Genomic DNA, 22,257 nt, shown 5'->3' with positions numbered 1-22,257 from the left:
AGTTACAAATGGTTTAACGTTCTTACTTGTAGCAATAATATTTCCATGTGGAAAAAATGTGCATGCAGAATATCCGTGCTTCCTATGGTTTAGATTATCTTGCCTGGCCTTGTGTATGTGCAAGTCGTATTGGCAAAACAAGGAAAGAACAACTCTTCAAACATGGCGATCTGCTTCTCTACAATGGCTTCACCACATACAGTGATGGCAGATGCGATCCATGCATATTTAGGCAGAAAAAAGTCCTACAGCCGGGGAATGGTGGGAGGTGTAGGCCTCCTTTCTGTCTAAATATGCACAGGATCACATGCCTACAGTGGCTGCCATGTCATCTGGTGCCAGACATGAAATTGTAGGTATCACACTGCAAGGAGACACTTCCCTGCCTTTTGATGAAACGCCTTCTGTTTGAAAGGGGAGGCAGCACTCGAAGCATGGCAGGGTTTAAATGTGTTCCATTTTAACTTGTGGTTGGGCTTTCAAAAGGAAAAGGAAGACAGAAGTGTTTTGCATGGAAGATAAAAGGAAGGAGGAGCTGGATGTTGGCAGTGCTTTGCTTTGTTTGTTTTGCTCTGCCAGGCTTCCCTATTCTCTTCAGTTTGTGCTTTGCTTCTCAGCCTGAGGTGACCTCTGCCTGCTTTCCAGGCTGCCAGCCGTGCTACTGAATCACACGCTTCCTGTCCTGGAGCTTGGATTATTCTTCAGAGCAGACCACAGTCTCTCTTCTTGACTGTGAAGATGCCAAGCCCCTCATCCATGTGGCCTAGTTCTCTCCCCAAAAGGTGGCACTGCTTTCCCCCAGCCTCCAAGGAGCTAAGCACCACCAGTGCCTAGCTGTAAAGGGGTTCCTCAAATGCTTCCTGCTCCAGATGCTTTTCCCATCAGAGCAGGTGTGGGGAACCTCTGGCTTGTGGTAGTTCCCCACAGTTTCATGGAGCCTTCAGGGCCTGGCCATCTCAGGCTGGAGACAAAAGGGGAGGAACCTGTATGCATGAAGCATCCCAGCCAAGCCAGTGGCTGGAGTGTGTCTCCAGCCAGCAACTCATCTGAGGTGGTTCCTCCCTGTGGAGGTAGGGCTGTGCTCAGTAAAAAGGAGTCCCGCCCATGCACCACATGGATCTTCTCAACACACAGGCCAGGGACTGGCTGAATCCGGGGAGCCTGGCCTTTCAGCCCCTGTCCTGCGGTCCATGGAGGGTTGGGCAGGAGATGCATCCAGTCCCACACTCTGACTCAGCTGAGCACCCCAGTCCTCACTTGCACGAGTGAGTCAAGGCAATCCGATACCTCAGCCAGCGCTGCTGAGGCAACTCTCACCTCAGCCAATACGAAGAGAGGCTCAATCACATCCCTTTCAACTTGCAGCTCAAAGTGGATGAGCTCCTGAGCTAGCTTGTCCTCGGCTTCCCCACAGAGCTTCAGCATCTTCCTGCAGGGGAGAAAACAAGCAAATCACTGAGGGGGACGGTGGGAGAGGGAGAGGGAGAGACTGATTTCCATGAGAGGCGATGTGATATTAGGCACAAAGTACCATGGCCCCAAAGCGGCAGAGAAGGATGTCCATCACGGGAAGCACAAGGGGGTTCCAAGTTGGACCAGACTGCACAGCACTGTGCTTTGGTTTATCCCTTCTACGAACAGGCAGGTGTGCATGTATATTGTTGCATTCTAAGAAGCGACCACAGCAGATGCAACACTAAGGGCGGGAAAAGGAGGGTGGCGCCTCAAATGTAACTGAGAGCCATCTAAACAGATGCAGGTTTTGTTACAAACGCTTTGCTTTTGAGCTTCGCTTGCTTTGCATTTTAAGGTACTTGCTTGTGAACTACTTTAAAACATTTATAAGAAAAGGCAGGGAACGAATAGTTTAAGGAAGCAAATAATCAAATACTACAGCATGTTGCCAACAAACTTCCAGATCAAGCAACTTTCCACCAGAGGAAACTTATTGCAACTGAAATGCCTCTTTAGAAATAATGGTGGTAACTTTTCCATAGGTGAGCATTTATACAAGATCTTACCCAAGCAGGGAGTCATCCCCTAGAATGGCAGAACCCTCCATCAAGCACTGGGCAAGTGACGTCAAAGGCAATTTCTTCTATAACAAAAGCAACCATGGTATGAACTTTTTAAAATAATCATTATACTACAGTCCAGGCCATCTCCAACCCAGAAAACCTCCAACACTCTTTCCATGCAATGAATATTTTTAGAAGCTCTCTACTCAAAACTCTATTTCACTTATGCTTGTCTACAATTTTTATACACAGAAGAAAAAAGCTGGCTGAGATGCCTTCCCATTTGCTTCCCTCCTGTTGTTCCTCTTTTTCTCAGTGCATACATAAACAAGACATAAGCCCAGCCTGTTATCTGATGGACACCGGAACCTCTCACCGAGCGCTTATCAGAATCGGATCCCTGCTGACCCTGAAGACACGCTGTCAGCTTCTTGTGTGTACTGTGGGAGACTTGCTTCACCAGCTCCAGACGCTTCTCCACCTAGGAATTGACACAACAGCACAAGCCAACCACATCAGAGGTGCTCATCTTGTCTCTCTGCAATCTGGGCAGTCAGCTCTGTCTCACCAGAGCGCTTAGCGCAGGCCCAGCCCGCGTGTGCCTCAGGCTCTGAGGTTCCAAAGAGGCCACCTTTTAACTTGCTTTCAAAATGTGCCTCATTTTGGACTGTGGACTGTGTGACAATGAAAAAAAGCCACAATAAAAACATAATTATTTAATCCGACTTTACAAACAGTCTAACTGTAAGTGTGTTTGCTTGTTCCAGCCCCAGTAATTTAGAGATATGAACCTAAACAGATTAGGTTGTAGGGAAGGGATCTGTTTCAGCATTAATTTTAGCTAAATATCCTGAAATAAAAGCAGAGCCTTGTCAAGCAGCATAAAATCAAATAAACATTTCCATATGCTTCTTTTGTTAATTATGATTAATATTTGGGGAAGTTTTTGTCAGTGAATGGGGTTATGGAAGGCAAGTCACTTCATGATTCAAGAGATAACAGAGAGCAAAAGGTTAATACTAAGGTGATAGCACAGAGTAATGGAACAGGCTTGGAATCATGGGAACACATGGAAGAGTTTGCATGACATCTTTTTCTTGGCTAGTGGCCCTCCTCTATTTTCTGATCCTCGAGCAGAGGCTGCTAAGAGTGGCTTCAAACTGTGAAAGCATTAACAAGAACTAGAACATTATTATTTTTAAATGAAAGCTAAGAATGTCAACGCTAATTCTCACATTACATTTTGTACTTGAGGGTGGATATAAAATCCCATATATGCACACCTTGTCAAGTGTGAAAGGTGCATGCACTGAAAATTTAGCAAGTGTAAAACATGGTCACCCCACAAGTATTTCAAAGATGCCATCAGTGAAAATGATGCATGAAAGCTTTGTTATTCCAGGTTTCCACACTAGAATACAAGCATGTCAAGAGAGAATTGACACTTTGCATCTTCAGCTGCATGACAGATTTTGCATTGTTCAGTTGGCCAGTCCGATCCTATTTTTTGATCACTGTCAACCATTCCACATAGTCAATGATGTTCATATGTAGAAATTCCTTTTTAAATCGCATCCTGGGTTAACCTGATAGCAAGGCACAAGTCTCTCCAGCAAGCCAATGTGAACACATTCACAAAGTGTTCATTTAAGAGCAGGTCCACTTCCTCTCCAGAAAGGGATGGCTGCATTCCCTCTCCCCTCACTAGAGGACTATTTTATGTAGGAAGCAGGCCAGGGAAAAGCCCTTGTCTGTGTGAGATTTCCACATGTGCCTGCTCATGCTGGGATGCAGGACATCCTCCCTGAGAAGCCCCCTGAGCAGTGCCCTCCCAGACAGGCACACTGATATCCACCCAGGGGGCAGCGCAACGCAGCAGGTGCCTTTTGCTGTGACAAGGTGCGCATGGAAAGCTTGCCTGGGTTTTTCTAGAGGTCACTGGTTCTAAGTGCAGGCATCTCTTAACAGGAACACAAAGCTCAGGCAGAAGAATGCCGTACAGCCACATAGACACTCGGCACAGTGGCAAATATCAGAAAACCACCGGTGACTGGGAGGCACAGACTTCAGTGCGTTTACTGTGGGGAAGCAAGGCCCTCCATGTGGTTCAGCCCGATGCGTGGGCGAATTCCTGAAAGTTGCTGGTCTCCTGAGACTCTTGAAAATGGCACAATACTTTGCTATTTATCTAATGAAATTAATGCCTTCTAGACTCACCTATTCTTAGATTCCGTTTGACACAAATGCCAGCTCTAACTGACACTATGTTACCCTATTTCCTGTTTTCAAAAGGGGCACTTTCACCACTCTGCTAGCTGTCTTGGCATTGAGGCCCCAGGAAGAGAAGAAGGCAGAGACTGCGACTGCAGATTGCCCTGGCAAACGTTCAGTCCCACAACTGGAGACGCTGGACAGAGCTTAGCCAGATACACCACTAAACAGAAATACAAACACCATTTGAACCCTGGAATTTGCAGGCTTGGGGAAAGACTGAGAAAGTAATACCAGAACTCTTTATTGCGGGGGAAGCAATAAAACAGCAACTTCATATAAAGTCTTCTGGCCTTCAGCACAGAAAAATGGAGCCAAATTCGGAAGTTACTATTAATATTACAAGCTAGGAATCTCTTGGGTTTACCTGCATTGCAAAAAGCCATACCATAAGTCACCTGTAGGTAAGCCATCCACAGAAAAAGGAAATCACTCTGTTGACCAAGGGCAGCTTTGTCTATGGATGGGCACTATTACAGATTACTCAAAGGAACAAAGTCCCTGCCTGTAATATTTTTAGAGTCAAAGCATATATTTAAGGGCTCTGCCTGGTCCCTTACATGAGCAGGAATGGGTTTTCTCACTTCTGCACTGAGAATTGGGCCCCTGAAGTTCGACATGTGGACTTAGTAGATATTATTCCATAGCGCCAGTTTATTGTTATTCTACTATTATTCTTAGTAGAATATTCCATAGCTTCAGTTTGCCTTGCTGCTATTGTCTGAAGCACGTGTTTTCATTTCCTGTCTCATTAGAAGAGGAAGACTTTGCCCTGATCCTTCCTGTGTCTCTTACATTGTGGGGATGGTCACAACATTGTGGGGGGTGGTCACAATGACACTCAGAGGTACACACAATGAACATGATTGTGTGTGGACAGCAGAACTCACCCCCTTCTTCCATGCATACAAGAGCCCGTAATTTAAAAAACAGAAAAGAAAAAAAAGACAGCCTCATATTATTTACTTCAGAGAAAAGGGATGTGCTTGGCTTTTCCAGGAGTGCAGAATGCTTTCATATTCTGCATAAAATGCAGAATGTTTTCATATTCATATTCAAAAAATGCATAGGCATGTTTTATTGTGTGAATCCTCATACTTCCCTTCTGAAGTAGTACAGTTCCCTGGAGCCCTATGTTATGAACATCTTTTGAGCATGTAAATATTAAAAATATTAAAAATATTCAGAGGGAAGGCAGGAGAGAGGTTTCCATGATGTCTAAGCTCAGGAAAAAGCATCTATGCATTGATTTTTTAAATTTAAAACATTTTATTTGGTATTACCTAACTACAAAGCCATGTAGTTCAATCCAGAATGAGTTTCCAATAGGTAAACAGTAGAGCTTGAAGCTTTAAAAAAAATGAACCTCGAGAAGAGCTGAGCTTTAAAAAAATGAACCTTGAGCTGAGTTGCAGCTCAACAGTCCTTCCTTCCTCATCTCCTTCCTTCAGAACACCAGCTCTAAGCCCTGCACTGACCTGGCTCCCAACATGACTAACTCCGATAGCCAAGGTAGGTTCGTGGGTCATTCAAACCCAGACCGTTTCCCACAGGGTGGCCTATTTTTCAACAAAAAACCTCCTTGACGACCTTTGCCTTGTTCTAGGGGTTGTTCAGCCCATGGTGAGTTGTTCTGTCATCTGAACCTGACAGCAATTTTGTCAGAGATTGCAGAGACTGGCTAGCAGACCCCACAACAAGTGCAACAACCCCCCCCACACACACACACACCACACAATAATTCAGCCATGCCACTGCCAGTGACAGCCCCGTCACTGTTAACCAGGCAGCACTTTGGGGCGACTGCCCCTGGTTTGTCTACTTTTCTTTTCAGCCCCTGCCACTAATTGTGCTATTAGCTCAACACAGTGCGACTCCTGTCAGCTCCTTGAACAAGTCTTAAGAATTAATTTGTGTAAGCTATTATAGCTTTTTACGTTTATTTTAAATTTGGTATTGCAACTTTATGGTGTTTTCATTGTTGTCTGTATACTGTATTTTTGTGTTGTTCTAAACTGCCCAGAGAGTTTCAGCTAGTGGGCAGTACAGAAACTAATAGCAACAGCTGTTGTTGTTGTTGCACAGCTGGAAAGCACCAGTAAAGGGGAAAAGCAGCAAATGCATACTAAAGGGAATAGGGCCAGAATCTCCCCTTGGGCAAGGTGAGCTTCTAGCTTTTAAGTGTTGCTGAACTGACAGTTCTCAACTCCGCTCTTTACCTTTTCTACACTTTCTTGAGCCTCCAGCTACTCCAGAAAGAGGAGACATTAACCCCTGGACCTTCTAATGCAATTAGAGAAACTCAACAACAGTGATTAAAAGTAAAAAAGTAAAAATATATGCACATTTAATAGCCATACATGGAGGGGGTCTTTGCATACATTTGAGGGCTAGGAAGTGCAGAAATGGTAGAGGGCACTGAGCGCTGTCAGTTGAATATCTAAAAACCAGAAATCACATTGATAAGAAAAAGATATTGTGTTCTTCCTGCCACCCCTTTAGAGCCTCTTCTGGTCCAGCTTTCCCCTTTTACGAGTGCTTTTCTACTGACAGCTAGGCAATTAGTGCCTGGCAACTGTGTGCAAATTAGACTATTTGCAGGCTTGCCTTGTCAATCTGTTATCTACTCTACTTCGCCACACTTTTTTGACAGCTGAATCAGACAAGGAAATTGACCAAGCAAGACTGCACGTATCAGACCGCCACAAATAGGCTCTTGCACTCTGGTGAAAGACTGACAAATAAAAATCCAAAATTATGGACACAGCTGCACAGTTTGAGGGAGGGATGGAAAAATATCACCTAACTGAGCTCTTCTGAAGTTCTAGAACAGCAAAGGAAAAAGAAAGCAGCAAACAAAAGTGGGCAGCAAAAAACAAAGAGGGCAGCAAGCAGAGCAGAAACGGGAAGAAAACAGGTTCTGCCACGAAGGACCTTGGGATACCTGCCTGAGGACTGGCGAAGGAAAGGGAACGCAGTTCTTGGGGCGTCCAATAATTTGTCAGGCACACCATGAATTATTCCACAAATAACCTGCACTGTATGGCCAAACCATGGCATAGTTTAAGGTGATCTGCAAATGTGGAATTACTTCATCCTTGGCACACAGAAGCCCCTATTAGCTGCCATGTTGAAAGGTTAGTTTTCTGTTTTATTCTACTTCAGTGTTCTATTTCACGGAACATTGAAAACTATTAAACAATGAAATGATTTTAGTGTTTACTGGTCAGAAGGTGTAGGAAAACAAGACACAGTACCTGCAACAGATCTTCACTCAGAACTTCTGTTTTCTCAGCTCTAAAGAAAAGGAAAGAAAAACACAATTCAGTCATGAGAAAGAAACCCAAAACTCACCACAGCATGTAAGCACAATTTAACAAAAGAGATTCCCTGGTTATTGCTTCAGGAGGAGGACTGGGCTTAAGGGTTCTGTAACGTGTCTGCTAATATTGCATCTCTGGCTGGCCCATGAGAAGAGCCTGCCATCAATTGCATCATTCAGTGACACAGAGCATCTGCTGGTGCCCCTGGCCCTTTGTGTTGTGATCTTCCACTTGCCCGTCCTTAGCCTTTCCCCACCTCTTATTCATTCACTTCTGGAGAGAATAAATTATTCAGAGAATGTATTAGAAAGCATTGGTTATTGGCAGATGATTATAAATTAATGAATAATGTCCTAAAAACTACTCTATTCCAAGATCACAATTACCATGATGAATGACTTGGTAGTAATGTTAAAGGAAATGGAGAAGGATGGAGATATTGGGAAGGGAAGGGCACCACCAAGTACCTACTGCTGGCCAAGAGACAAGAAACACATCCTGGATATCTCAGAACGTCATTAGAATTCTCAAATGGACAGCTAAAGCAAATGGTATCTTATGACAACCCAGAACTTGCTAAGGGCTTCTGAAGGAAGCTTTAGAAGCTTGAAGTCAAAAGTAGAACCCCCTCCCAAAAACACATAAACACAGGCTCAGATTTTAGGGTTCTCTGCAAATGTATATTTTATCAGCTCTGAAACTGTTATGTTTTCTCTCTGGTTTTAGAAACAAGGAGTCCCTGTTGACCTTCTCCTTGCTGACTATGGACCAATTTCACCTTTGTCTTCCTTCACCATGCCTTCAAACTTCACAGGATGTGGGTCTGACATGCATCTTGGAAAATATATGCAGAAAATGGCTTGTTTCCTTTTACTCAGTACATGTGCATATACTGTTTAAGTTCCTCAGTTTTTAACACCTGTCTGGAAGTCTGACATAAAAAGGCTATTAAACAGAATAACAATATTTCATGGAATACAATCAGTATGAAAAAGGAGGGATTTTGCTGTTACTCAGCTATCATTCTCCAGTGCTCATATCTGAATGCTGATTTTGCAGATCAAATGCCAATTTCATGGTTCGGGGACTACTACAAAATTGGACCTTACATTTCCCAAGGAACCTAGTGTACTTGAAAATTTGACCTTTGCATCAGGAGCTATCAAAACTACTGCTAAACATTAACTTTATTTCAGTTCTAAGAAATACAGAGACAACTCTTGGGATTTATCGTGGGCTAGAACAATGGAAGAATAATTGTCTTGTTGGATCAGAATAAAGATCTGTGATTTATGCCAGCATTTCATCTTCCTCTGTGACCTGGCAGGCAGATGCCCTTTAGATGCTCAAAAGTGAGCACAAGACAGTAATCCCTTGTTGTCCGTTGCTAGGCTTAGCAATTACGGGTATATTGCCTTATTGCCTCTGAGCACAATGTTCCATTCTTGGGTATCAACATGATCAGCAGCCATGAGGTTTGCTCTCCATGAATATGTTTAATCTTTAAAAAGTGATTTAAGTCTATAGCCAGCATCACCACATTTCATGGCAGGAAATTTCTTAAGTTAACCATTCTTAAGTTTACAAAAGTACTTCTTTTGGCTCATTTTTATTTGCTCTTCATTTAGTGCTGTGAAAGAGATTATATGCATGTATGCATGTATGCATGTCAGTCAGAAAAATAATTTGCATCTGTACATAATTCCATAAATAATATCTAAATTGCTCCAAGTTATTTTGCCTCAACAACTAAAAACCCTCGTCTTCATTTCTCAATTCACCAGATGCATTATGTCATCCATTGGTCACTGTAGTATTAGGATAATCCTTTCAAGGTATGTGACCGGCAAATTAAACACAGATGTGACATAGGTAGAGGATTCTATAATGACCTCAAATGATTTCATTTAGATTTCTCCAAGTTAGTCCTGTGGATTCCACAGCAGGCCAGCTTTCCAGGGTTGGGTTGATTCTGTGAGGCTTGCAAACCACTTTTTAGCAGTGTGTATTTTTGTGCAATTTGCCCCCCACCAATGTACAAAATAACAAAACTTGTGCAAATCATCTCCTAGGCCAAGGGATGGCTGGGTTTGCTCAGTGGAAGAGCCACATATGGTAAATATCAGATGTTTGAGAGCTGCAAGCAGGCATCTGTGGGTGGCAAACAATGGGCCATGAGTGTCAGGCGGGCGCATGTGGGTGCTGGCAAAGGGTGGCAAGTGGGCGCCTGCGGACAGCAACCAGCAAGCTACAAAATAAGCTCAGAGAGACACGTGTGGCTCCCAAGCCTCAATCTGGCCATAGCTACCACAGGCTAAAGCATGGAAACATGCATTTTGGGTTGACTGAACCATAAATTTAAGCACATGCAAAGGACTGCATTTGTGTACATTCTTAATCCACCAATGCATTGAGGATAGAGCAACAATTCCTTAAAAATTCTCAAAATGTGCAGGAAGCAGAATTTTGCCAACCCTTCCTTCCCTAGTCATAGATATGTCATTATTATTTTCCAGGGCATGGAAATGGCCTGATTGCAACACTGAAATTGCCCTTTTCAGCACGTTAGTGCCATTACCTCATTCCTCCAATGTAAATACACACTCGCGTGACAAGTCACTGTTACTTGTGGCTTTTTATTGAACTATGCACACAAATCAACCTTGCATCAATAATTCTGGCAGATACTTCAAACCTTCTCCATCCCAGAAACTTTCCCTCTTCCAAGGCACCACTACAAAGAACATCTTTAACCATATAATTCAAATAATACCTTCCCAATCACTGTCGTCATGACAGCGTTACATCATGCTTATTTCAAAACAACTCTTAAGCTACTCTTTTGGTGTCTACATACAACAGCTGACTGCTTTCCTCTCTTTTGAGTAACCATTCACATGGTTTTTGTAACCACTCATATTTTATCGCTTTGTCTCCAGAACTTGAATCCCCATTATGCTTTCCCAATAGGAACCTTCTTAAGCTATTACAACAATTTGCTCTTCACAAATTGAAATCAAAAGCCTTCAAACCCATTCCTATCTGAAAGCTTTCTAAACACCTTATGTCAATTCTGTCTCTAGCAGCTGGGGTGAGTAGGCTCTCTGTCTTCAAATAGAAGTGCTGTATATCGATGTTTGCCAAATTGGCATCTGTCAAAGAACTCTCTCTCCCCTTCCTCCCACTACTCCACTCAACTGGTCCTTGGCGACAATCACGCCACGGAGAGAATCAGTTTAAGCACTAAAAAAAGGCAGAATCACCTCAGAGTTCAAAGGATGTACAATTCTGAGAAATCAAGCACCAGAGAACTCAAGAGAGACACAGTGGCTTAGTGGTTAGAGAGCTGGACTGGCACTCGGGAGGGTAGGATACTAGTCCCATGCAGCCATGAAGCTCGCTGCCAAATTACAAGACCCACTTCTCAATTTTGACCCAGAAGTGTGCCCTTTGTAGCAGATACAAAGCTGTCGGGAGTTCTTTTCTTTCACCCTTCATGGAGTCACATCCCTCATATCCCTCATTCTGAAAACACACACACACACCAGAGTGTGACTCCCTTTGGGTGGGCGATTTGCCTACCCCTATCCAGCATAGCCAATGGTGAAGGATTATGGGAGATGTGGGCCAAAATATCTGGGGCTGTGTGCACATGTTGCCTCTCCCTGTTCGAAATTCTAGAATATGCTTGGTGCTGGGATAAAACTTCAGTCCCTGTGTAGTGTGTCTTGCTGGAAAATGTGGCCAGAGAGCTTGCCAGCAGACATGTAGCCTGCCATGCATCCCTAACGAGAGCGCTTATATAAAACAGAAACTTAATCATGTTAAATGCTGAATGCCCCCAGCAGTGCAGCAAACCAGGCAGCGGCGTGAACGCACTCGGAATGGTCCACGCTTCGCTTCCTTGGGACTTAGTGCTCAACAAGCCAATATAATTAGCACTTGCAGTAATGCCCGTGCTGATGGAGGCCGTGCCCGCTGCATGGAAGCCTTGCTACACTTCGGCACCTCTCAGATGTGTTTCATCAGCTGGCCAGTTCTCTTTTCCCTGATGTGGAGGAAGTGGGAGGGCAGCACCAGCACCAGCCTGATGGGGCCCTTGGGCAGGACACTCTCCCGCCCCCAGACAGAAGGACCACCTTGGCCCCAGTTGCTGCTGCTCCTCACGGCCACTGGAGCAAAGCTCCCCTCCCAGTGGGCCATTCAAAGCTTCCATGATTTACTAATGGGAATACAGAGTCACTGCAGCTTCAGCATGTCACCGTGACTTAGCTATGTCGCTGTGATCATTCAGCGGGTGACCAGAGGATGCATCACACTTAGGCTGACTTTTCACTGTCCGGATCAGTGGCTTTCCACCAAGCTCACCTGTGCGCAGGCTGTCCTCCTCCGTTTCACTGGCAACCACGAATGGGCATCAACAGCAAATGTCCTATCAGACAAGCCTGACAATTTCCAAGTTGCTTGTAGATGAGCGACTGTGAGCATTTTATTCACAGTTCTTCAGGTTGCTAATATGTATTAGCCTGCCAATAGTTGCCAGTACCTTCCTCTGCCCCACAAAAATAAACAACATAAAGGAAGTACAATCTGTTGTCCTTAAATTTTACAAATGCTGCAATAAAAATTCCAACATGACGGTAAATCACAGTGGGTAGTATCCAGTTGGGACCCAGTGCTAGTGCTAATGATGTTGTGCCATTGCAAACCAACACGCGAGCAACATTAAGTCATGACTGCTACAGAATGGGGGAAAGCAGTGATTTGCTGCTGAATTTCAGCAGCAAATTGCCACTTTCCCCCCATTGCTCTAGTAACATCATTAGGGCTAGCACTGATGCACCGCTGAATATTATCCTTCAACTCTGCTTTAATTTCCCTCTTAAATATCATAGTTGTGGTGTTTTGCGACAAAGAATTAACACAGGGTACTTGCTGTTTTATTTTATTTACTGTTAACTAAATACATGAAAGAGAAATATGCTAAATTACATTGCTCTTTAGATCACCAGAAAAAAAATTGCTGCAAACTGAAAATGGTCCATTCACATTTTTCTGAGGGTGGAGGAACCTTCACCCCTAGTAATGTAAACCAGGGCAGGAGCCTGGATGCCACTCCCGCCCCTGAATACTGGACTGGCATTAAACAGAAGCACTTTTGGATCCACTGCTTGTGACTGAGTAGCTACGATAGGCTCACCAGCTCCCACTGTCATGGAAGGGGCTGCGCTGATCAGCCTGCAGAGCGACTTGCAAGAGATGCACCTGCAGAGAGAGGATGTGCAACTTGCAAGTTCCTTCTCATGCATGCTACTTGTCATGGGCAGGTCCATCTCCCTCGTTTCCCTCTGCAGCAGCAGAAGCCTTAGGAGCCCATTCCTTTATTTGAGCTTGACGGGTTACCAACAGCATAAATCAAAGTAGCATTCTTCTTGAGAGGTGGGAGTAGCATGTGTCCATGTGAAGAGTGGAATCCACACTGAAGCTTCCCCTCCTACCCTCCCTGGACTCCATCCCCGGGGTGGAGGGGGGAGGGTCCTGCCGCTTCCCTCTCCTGAAAATGCTGCACGGATGCATGCCAACCAGCCCTCCCCACCCAGAGCTCTTTATCTAACCAACTGCAGATCACACACACGTAATTCAGAAGCTGCACTAAAGACCATTTAAATGTACCGCAAGCTTTGCGCTAAGCCCCTGAGCGGCTCACGCTTCCGTCACTAAAGCCTCCCATCAGACAGAGGAGCAGGAGCCACTGCTGCACATCTACGGGCACTCATGCAAGGGGTCCCCCTGCGATTCTATCCCCTCTTTCATGCTCTGAACACGGTTTACATAAACACCCACTGTCCAGACTCGTGGTTTTTAATCTCAGGATATCCAAGCATCCAGCTACCACCTCTAGCGTGTGCTTCAGAGGCAGAATCCTCTTTGTCTTCCTTTCCAGAGCACAGCCTAAGAGCCAGAGGTTTCCAAATGTTCTGCAGTTTGGAGTTTGAAGAATTCAGAATTCTTAGATAAGCGTGCCAGTGATGTGCACTGCTCCAGAGTGAATAATTGAAGCCCAAACCAATCAGGGTCAATCACGGCTGTATCTACACATGTATGTTGAGAAACTTTTAAGAAGCACCAGTACAGCATGGGCAGAGGTGCCTCTTTGTGTTAGGGGAGGCCTGCCCCCTATGTGAAGACAACATGGGAGTGCTTGTACCTGTGGCGCCTGGAGGGAAATGGGGAATTCATTCAGCAATCCCTGGGCAGATTGGCTAGGCTGTGCCCAGAGGAGGGTGATGAGGAAGGCTGGGAAGGGGTAGCTTTAGTGACTGAAGCTATGCTGTTGGATGAGACAGCGTCTGAGAGGCCACTGGGCCCAGGGCAGCACTGGGAATTACAGCTGCTAGCATGGAAACACAGATGCGCAAGCCCTTGGCCACCAGCAATACCCTTCCTTTAAGGAAGTACTCTTACAATGAGCATTACAGAGTGGCCTTCATGACGACTGCTCAGCACTGATCAAACCTGGAAGGATCACATCCTCTCAGATATACTTACCAAATTTTAAGATCTGCTTGGGGTGCTTGCTACCTCCAATGAGGCGGGGGACTGACAGAGTAATGGCCTTTTCAGTGATGGCAGCCTGGCTGCAGAATGTCCTCCCCATACAGACTCGCCTGGCACCATGTTTATGGTCATTTTGGTGCCAGGAAAAGACCTTTTCATACTCCCAGGCTTTTAAAAATGGGTAACTGTGAATTTTAATCCCTAAAATTACCTGTGATTTTTTGTTCTGTTTTTTAACCAATGGCTAGATGATTTGATTTGATTTTGTCTGCTTTGTACAAGAAATGTGCACTGTGATTTGTGTTTTTTGGTCTCTGTATTTTAATATTTGTTTGCGAGTTGCCCAGGGAATACTATTCAACTATTATATCTTCAATATGTAAATATTACAAATAAAGAAATTAGCTAAATAACATGAAGGAAGATTTTTATCCTTCATGAAAAAGGTTCCCAGTGTGGCTTACAATAAATAAAGTAAGTAAGTGAATGACAGGTCCATATCATATGCCACAATTCAAGAACTTCTACAATTTTACCATGATGTAACGCTGGAGGCATGATAACAGGTGCATAAGGGAAGTCACTGAGGAATTTAGCTCCAAGAAAAATAGATGAGAAGATACATTGCAGGGCTGTCAGAAGTATTCAAATAATGAGCCGCTACTGATGGAGGAAAGAAAGAGAAACAGTGGGTTTAATCTATCAGAAAAGGTGTCGAGCTGAAGAATAAGAGAAACCAAATATTAAAGCAACAGGGTGCTGTGGAGTGCAGGCTCATTGTAGGTTTGAAAGAAAAGTCTGAACTGCTACATGTTGTGAATGGCTGACATATGTTTTTAAGAACATACAACAAGACCAGTCCTAGGCTCAACTAAAGCCATGGAATCTGTGTAAAATAAAGTTGTGAGTGTGAGGCAACACTTCCTGCAACTGATAAGCAGGACCAGGTACTTCCATAACCCTTTAAAGAACCACGTCAAACTTTTCCAAACCAAGTACAGCATTTAAAACCTACCTACACCACCCTTAGAATATTTTCTCCCCTACGAGAGTCAGAGTGGTGTAATGGAGAGAGTTTTGGCCAGGCTACTGGAAGTGGTTGTGCCAATAAATTATCTGATGCCCACCCCTTCATCACTCAGTCATGAGCCTCCTTGTGCTGCTTGCATTAAAAGATGCAAAACTGGGACCACTCAGAATGCTGGGCTGGGGTTGAAAAATAGGGCGGCTGACTAAGACTAGGGAGACCTGGGTTCAAATCCCCATTCAGCCAGGGCAAGCTTGAGCTACTCACGGTCTCTCAGTCTAATCTACCTCGCAGGATTGCTGTGAGACAAAATGGGGTGGGGTAAGAACCTCACAAGCCATCCTGGGTTCCTCAGATGAAGGGCAGGGTAATAATAAAGAAATGTGTGTGAGAAAGCCAGTCTAAACTGCCTATCACAAATTGGATCAAACTACACCGAGTTGCTTCCAGTGAGATGCATGCTTAGGAATCTCTCAGGCAGCCCTAAATAATCAGTTCCCCATCCACCCTCATGAACTATTCATATTGTTATGGAAGCCATTAGGCAGATATTAATGAAAACAAAAATCAGCATTATGGCACTTCTGACTAGAAATCTCTGAGATGGTTCTAGACAGCTCACTATTGACATGAGGCAGTGGGGCTGGAGGCAGAGGACTACTGAAACATCACTTTCAAGAATAATAAAGAAACGTGGACGAGGAAAGCGGTATTAGCTGATACAAAGGCCACATTATGGCTTCACAGGGGAAGCTGTTTATAGACAATTACTTAGTATGTGAGCCTTTTTCTCATACCAGCCAAAATGTCTAAAAACAAAGATTTTGCTGCCACAGTGAGATGGGGAAGGGAAGGCACCCCAACCGCATGTTGCGTTTCTGCCTGCAAGCTGCTTAACATGAAGTAAGCATTGCCACAAGGAGTGATTAATAGATTCCCCACCACCAGCACCACACTGCCCAGCTGATCCTCAAGTCTTTGTACACAGATATTACCTGGGGACATGAGAAATTTCCCCCCCCCCCCCCCAGGATCAGACTCAAAGTGTGCGGCCTGCTTCCTATGGTGGCCAGTCAGGTGCCTCAGGGAAGCCCACAAGCAGTCCCTGGGCCATAGCCCTTTCCCCTTTCCCACTGGCATTCCCCAGCAGAGAAATACTGCAGAGAAATAATGTCCTGAAGCTGGAGAGCAAGCCTGAGGCTCTCTGGAGAAAGGCACTACACTTCCTTCATCAGGATCCAGGCACACTTTTAAGTCTGGCAAGAGCAACACAACGGTAGATTTCATCACGCAAGGACAGCGCTTCTAAGGATAGTGTGCATCTGGCCAGGAAAAACGAATAAAGTGCTTATGCCCATTTGCGTCTTTCCTATGATAGACGGAACAGGCCTGACAGAAGAATCGTCTCTTCCCTGCTCTCCTCTGGCAGCGCTTCAGGCATTGATTTTGTGTGCCGTCATGCCTCTCCCTGCATTTTCCAAGAAGGCTTACTGGCCAAGGGAGATTATAAACCCCACTTCTTTCTGGGCTGAACCGAAACCCTAATTTCTTGGTACAATAAACATGGTGGGAGGGTGGAGCCGCCCTTGAATTAGAGTCAAGCTACACTGGTTGGTAAATATAAAGATTCTGCAAGAAACCCCTCTCTCTTTTGCAACCATTTCCCGCAAGTTTTATAGGAAACACAGGCTTTCAGACAGGTCACTGCATAAAGAGGGCTCTCTTATTGATGTCTATGTCTCACAAAGCACATAATTATAATGCAGCAAGGCAAATGAAGGTAAAGATGGCTTTAGAGAGTGATTTATGACAGCTGCACAGCAATTCACCTCTCAGAGATGACGGGAAAGGAATGAAACCTGCCAGGACGCAGCAACAGCACTTCCTGTGCAAGCATCTTGCCTGTCATTGCTGTTTCAGCTCCTGCTGTGCAGTGCTGAGCCTGTTTCCAATTGGGGAAGCCCTTGGGGGCCACATTCCAAGAGTGGGTGTGGCTGAAGGCAATGGGGAATAGGAGCAAAAGGGGAGAATCACAGAATTAAAGAAAAGGAGGGCCAGAAGAGGCCAGGAAGGCCATCTAGCCCAGTCCCTTCCTAGTGCAGGACTCCAGGGCGGTGAAAAATACCCTGCAAATCAAAAGTCCCTCCTGCTAGTCACTAAGCCTTGGGGGAGGCACCTCAACCTTTCAGAATGCCAGAAACCCAATAAATGATCCACGGATGTGGGGGGAAAACGGTGGGGCTGAGGGAAGGGGGCACCTGGGAGATCCCGAGGGCCAGATCGGAAGCTGAAGAGGAATAAATTTGGTCTGCAGACTTGAGGTTCAACACCCAGCACAGAACAGTGATGCTGAAGTAACATCTACTCCCACACCAACCTGCTCATATGCTTAGACCATCCATAGGAGCAGGGTGCCAGCATACAAAAAATAAAGCCCTTGTAGTGAACTCTGTTTTGGAGTGTGACCAGAGGGAGGGGGGAATGTTAGAGAAGAGCAACTGGGATTTGTCAGTCACAGCAGTCTTTGGGTTTGGGATCAGACTGGAGGGAAGATGTGTTCTTAGGTTAGCTGAAAGTCTAGGAGATTAGATCTGGTTTGAAAGCTCCTGTGTAAAAAGAAAAGTCAATACAAAAGAACAGAAGTTCACACAGAAGCTATTCTACACTCACCAACAACTGTAGTTGGTTATTTGTTTTTCCCCCTCTCCGATGTATAAAAATGGTTGCATTGTTAATTCTCTCTTCTGTGGAATTGACATCTTAAGGGCCTGAAGACTCACCCTGAAGCAGAGGATGTGTGGTGAGATTAGAACACCTGGGGCATTGCTCCCAAACTGAGAGGGAACAATTGTGAAGTTCTTCTGAATCATGAAGAATAGCAGGGAATGTGAAAAAGTCACCCAACTGGCAACTAAAAAAATCCATAATATCTCGTATAATATGATCTATTATCTTAGTTCCCATCTACTATGAGATCACATTTGTCACATTCAACTGCATTTACATAGAACATCTCAGTTTTTAGAGTATGATATTTAACAACTCCTAAAAACCCAAGCTAAGCAGGGAGGTCACAGATAGGATATCCTGGAGAGCTTTCATTCATGGGGTTGCCATAAGTTGGAGATGACTTGACAGAAGGTAACAACAGCAGCAACAACAAAAAAGACCTGAATATACATGGCACAACATCAAAGGTAATTATTTTTCCTTACTCTAGTGCGGACTTTCTCAACCTGGATACTTCCAAATGTTTTGGACAACCACTCCTATTGGTGACAGTAAGGTCCAAAAATGGCCAATAGTTGCATAGTGGCAGCTATTGTTCCAAACTGGGGGAGGCTGAACTATCTTGATCTCCTGAAGCAGTACATCAGGAGAATTACAACTCCACCTGAGTCATAACATTTTAAAAAATAACATTAAAAGTTTTCCAAAGGAAAAATGATCATCATCGACAAACATATGATTTCTACCAGTAACTTCAGTGACAACTGGTTACTGGCATTTTCCCCGCAGGAGTTAATGCCCCCAAACTGGCAAAGCACCGCCTGTATTTTGTTGTGCTTTTAATGTTCCTTATTTTCCATTTTGGGTAAGTCACACACAGCTTTGTTTTTTTGCTAGATAACACCAAAGCCTGTTGCGTGTGCTCCCTAAGGATGAAAAAAGGCTCATGCCCTTCCAGCAGCAAGACTGCCTTGCCTTTATTATGTGGGAATAAAACATCATGCTCCTGGTATTGTTTCAGGGCTTGTGGGAGTTTCCCACTAAAATATTATTTTTAGCATGTGGAAAGGCAGTAAAATGTTAAAGGCCCACATGAGTGACTCAAACCAGCAGGAACTGCAAGGGAGCTGTCCAGCTTAAAATGTCCTGCCGCCTCATGTGCAGGGTGCTTCCGCTTAACCTTTGAGTCCCACAGAGTGCATGGCGCCTGCACCCACTGGCAATTTGGCCACAAAGAGGTGACTGTCAACCACCAACAATGCTGAGCAAAACTGAATGTTCCCACAGCACGAAGTCTGCATGAAGCCCCTACAACTGTCTGAAGGTACAAGGCTCAAGGTCACTGCTTAAACCTAAGCAAGTCTAAGTCTGGCTAAAGGAGGCCGCTGGGGAATCCTATACAATCGCTCTTACTTCTATGGGGTGAGGATGTAGCAAGCGGTCTTTAAGAGCTGGGATTCCGTAGTTTTCATTGTAAAATAACCTTCTGTACTATTTACAGCAGCATGTAGTAAACTGTCTAGTAGGTATTGTGGGGAAGAAGGCAATATTTTAGCTAGGATGACAAGGCTTGGCTTGCCTTCCGTCCCTCAAGCAAGTCCAGTCTTAATCAGAGAACAGCTCCTCTAACATAAAGTGACAAAGCAGAGCAGCCATTATCCATCATCATTGAACTGTGGCTGCCAAACTGCGTACAATTTTATTAATTCAGGTCAACGTGTAAGTTGATTTTTTTAAAGAGGAGTAAAGCACTGTTGCCAAGCCTTGGAGGGGGAGGAAAAAAAGATATACCAAAGTCGGTGGAACAATGACTGAATTCTGAAGAAGTTAAGGACAGGCAGCAAACGTGCTTTTATGCAAGTTGGCTTATTTTTAACAGCATGTTCTAAGTGCCAGCTGGATGGAAAAGCAAGAAATAGGCTTAGCAAGATGCTTCCAGACTGCTTAAGAAATTAAGCTGTTGTACATACTACATGGAGAGGAGGAGGAGGAGGAGGAGGAGGAGAGAGAGAATGATCAAGAAATGGAAGAGTAAGAACAGCACACGTCTCAGCTGCGACATTGCCATTAATGGAAAGGTTAAAAAAATTCCCTTCCCGCCATTCTGTGCCTTTCCCATGGGATTACTGAATATATCTTTCCTCTATAAATATTAAAGAGCTTGCCCGTTTTCTCCTGAGACCAGCTACCTCTAAGAGTAAACAGCTGCTTGTGGGACAAAATAAAAACAGAATTGTTGCTGAGGAGGAAATTTTGTGCCTATAGAACTGGATTGGGGTGCAAAGCTCCAATATGCCGGCCATGGTAAAGAATCCAGATAAGAGGTAATGTGGAAACCAAGGTGCCTGCATGCATTTTCCTTGGCATGCTGCGTTGAGTTGTTATCATGTTTCTCCCCATTTTGTCTTGGAGAAGCAAAAACCCTCCCATCAACGCATTACATCAAATAGGCATTTCAGACCAAAACATGCTTTTCAGAGGTTGTTGCTAGTACAGTAGCTGCAAAATGCTCCTCTGCAGATGAATGAAGTATCTTTGGTGTCCCACATTCTAGCCTTACATTCTTGCTATCAATAGTTTAAAAGGACCTTATTTCTGTTCCAGAGGATAACTCAGTCTTCCTGGCCATCCTCACAATGAGGGCTGGACTCGTGGGGTCACCCTGATGAGTTCATTTTGGCAACTGGTTTGTTTCAATCAATTATGCCACCTTTTAGGACCCAGTTCTCATCACAAATAAAATATAAGTTTTGGAACATAAGAATAATTTTTGAAAACAGCTCTATCAAACCATTACACATCTAGGATAGCAGCCAAATAAAAATAAGATTACAGTTAAAACTGTTTTTGTGAGCCTCCCAGAGAGCCCTCGGGCTATGGGGCAGCATACAGATGAAATACATACATACATACATACATACAGCAAGGCAAAGAGGCTAAACGCAACTTTATAGGGCAGTTCAAACTCGAAAACCAAAAAGATCAAACTGCCCTGGGAGGCATACCCTGTCACAAAACGCTCAGTTTCCAGAAGTCCAACTGGTGCAGATAAAAGCAGCATGTTTCCCAAGGAGCTCCACACAAGGGGGGGGGGGCGGGCGGCTGAGCTGCAAAGCAAAATCCACTCTGTTGAACCCACAGCTCACTGCTTCGAAGCCCATTTCACAGACGGCAATCGGATGAGGCCCAGAGAGAAACACTTGGCCAAGAACCAAATGCAGCACAGAGGTTAGAGCAGAGATTTAAATGCCAAGCTGAATGTGCTTTCCCAGTGAACAAAATGCCCACTTCCTAGAAGACAAACTGCTCATGCTCAGAGAGGCGCACGCACACCACACCCACATCCGAAAGCGACCCAAGCCAGGCAAAACAGACCATACACACCAACCAAGGCAAAAGTACTATTTTTTCCCCTAAGAATACCTCTGGGACTCGCATGGCCCTGGAAGACTGCACTGTGCTTTGTTGCACATTATGCTCCTGTATGATACTAATTCATCACTCTTGTCATCGACATCTTAGAAAACAGACTAAAAATTGGGAGACCATGGAGAGGAGTTCATAGACACCATACTTGGGAGGAAAGCTTCTGAAGCAGAGGCCAATGACTGGGCAGACAATGCACAGGTGCAGACCGTCCTTCAAGCAATCTGGCCCTAAACTATTCACATTCGTCTTAGTCTGGGGTTGACTTTTTACCCCAGAGAGGCTAGCTGGAGTTCATACTGGTGCTTAATCCAAGGCAGCTGCCATTGCTCCGCATGTCTGTATCCAAGGTGGCACAGAGAAACAGTTACTAAAGGTGACGAATGCTATGCAGTGAGGTTTCTGCAACCTTTGGTTATTTTAACCAAAGAGGCTTTTTGATCTCATCATCCTCTTCTCTGGATTTTAAAACATTATTCCTTAGAAGAATAATGGGCCTTATATAATATTCTCTGTAAAGAAAGACATTTACAATAGCCCATGAAAAACCATGTAAAAACATTTTAAAAAATAGGAATACAAAGCAGAACATAAAATCAGGATGCATTGCAGGGGTGGGTGATTGTGGGAATCTGTGGCCACCTTTGTCCCTGGACTCCTTCTGCAGAGCCAAAAAATAAAACAAAAACAAAACAAAACAAGTCTCCATAGCATCTCCAGAGTGCCCAAAAGGTGAAATTTAGCTTGCAAACATTTTTTCCTTTGAATTTTGTCCCCCTCCAATTTGGGGGGCAGTCAGAGTTATACAGTGTCCACCCCAATGTAAAGTGACAAAAATAGTGTGAAATCTCATTTACAAATCCGACTACACCCAGGCAAGATGCAGAGCATTACAAGGTTACTT

The 22,257-nt window shown here is 44.4% G+C and overlaps 1 protein-coding gene across 2 annotated transcripts in view; it reads right to left on the bottom strand.

Moving 5' to 3' along the window:
* ARHGAP44 (Rho GTPase activating protein 44) overlaps positions 1-22,257 on the bottom strand; it is a 115,280-nt gene that overhangs the window by 36,257 nt on the left and 56,766 nt on the right. For both annotated transcript variants that reach the window (XM_044453921.1, XM_044453922.1), the window contains exons 2-5: positions 7,547-7,586; positions 2,395-2,499; positions 2,022-2,098; positions 1,318-1,429 (exon numbers count right to left, since the gene is read on the bottom strand). In XM_044453921.1, the coding sequence (XP_044309856.1) occupies positions 1,318-1,429; positions 2,022-2,098; positions 2,395-2,499; positions 7,547-7,586 (334 nt within the window). The remainder of the gene's footprint in view (positions 1-1,317; positions 1,430-2,021; positions 2,099-2,394; positions 2,500-7,546; positions 7,587-22,257) is intronic.

This window comes from Varanus komodoensis, unplaced genomic scaffold, assembly GCF_004798865.1.
Source record: "Varanus komodoensis strain SLA01 unplaced genomic scaffold, ASM479886v1 scaffold7_1, whole genome shotgun sequence".
NCBI classification, from domain to species: Eukaryota; Metazoa; Chordata; class Lepidosauria; order Squamata; family Varanidae; genus Varanus; species Varanus komodoensis.
This window is presented reverse-complemented; position numbering and strand designations above follow the sequence as displayed.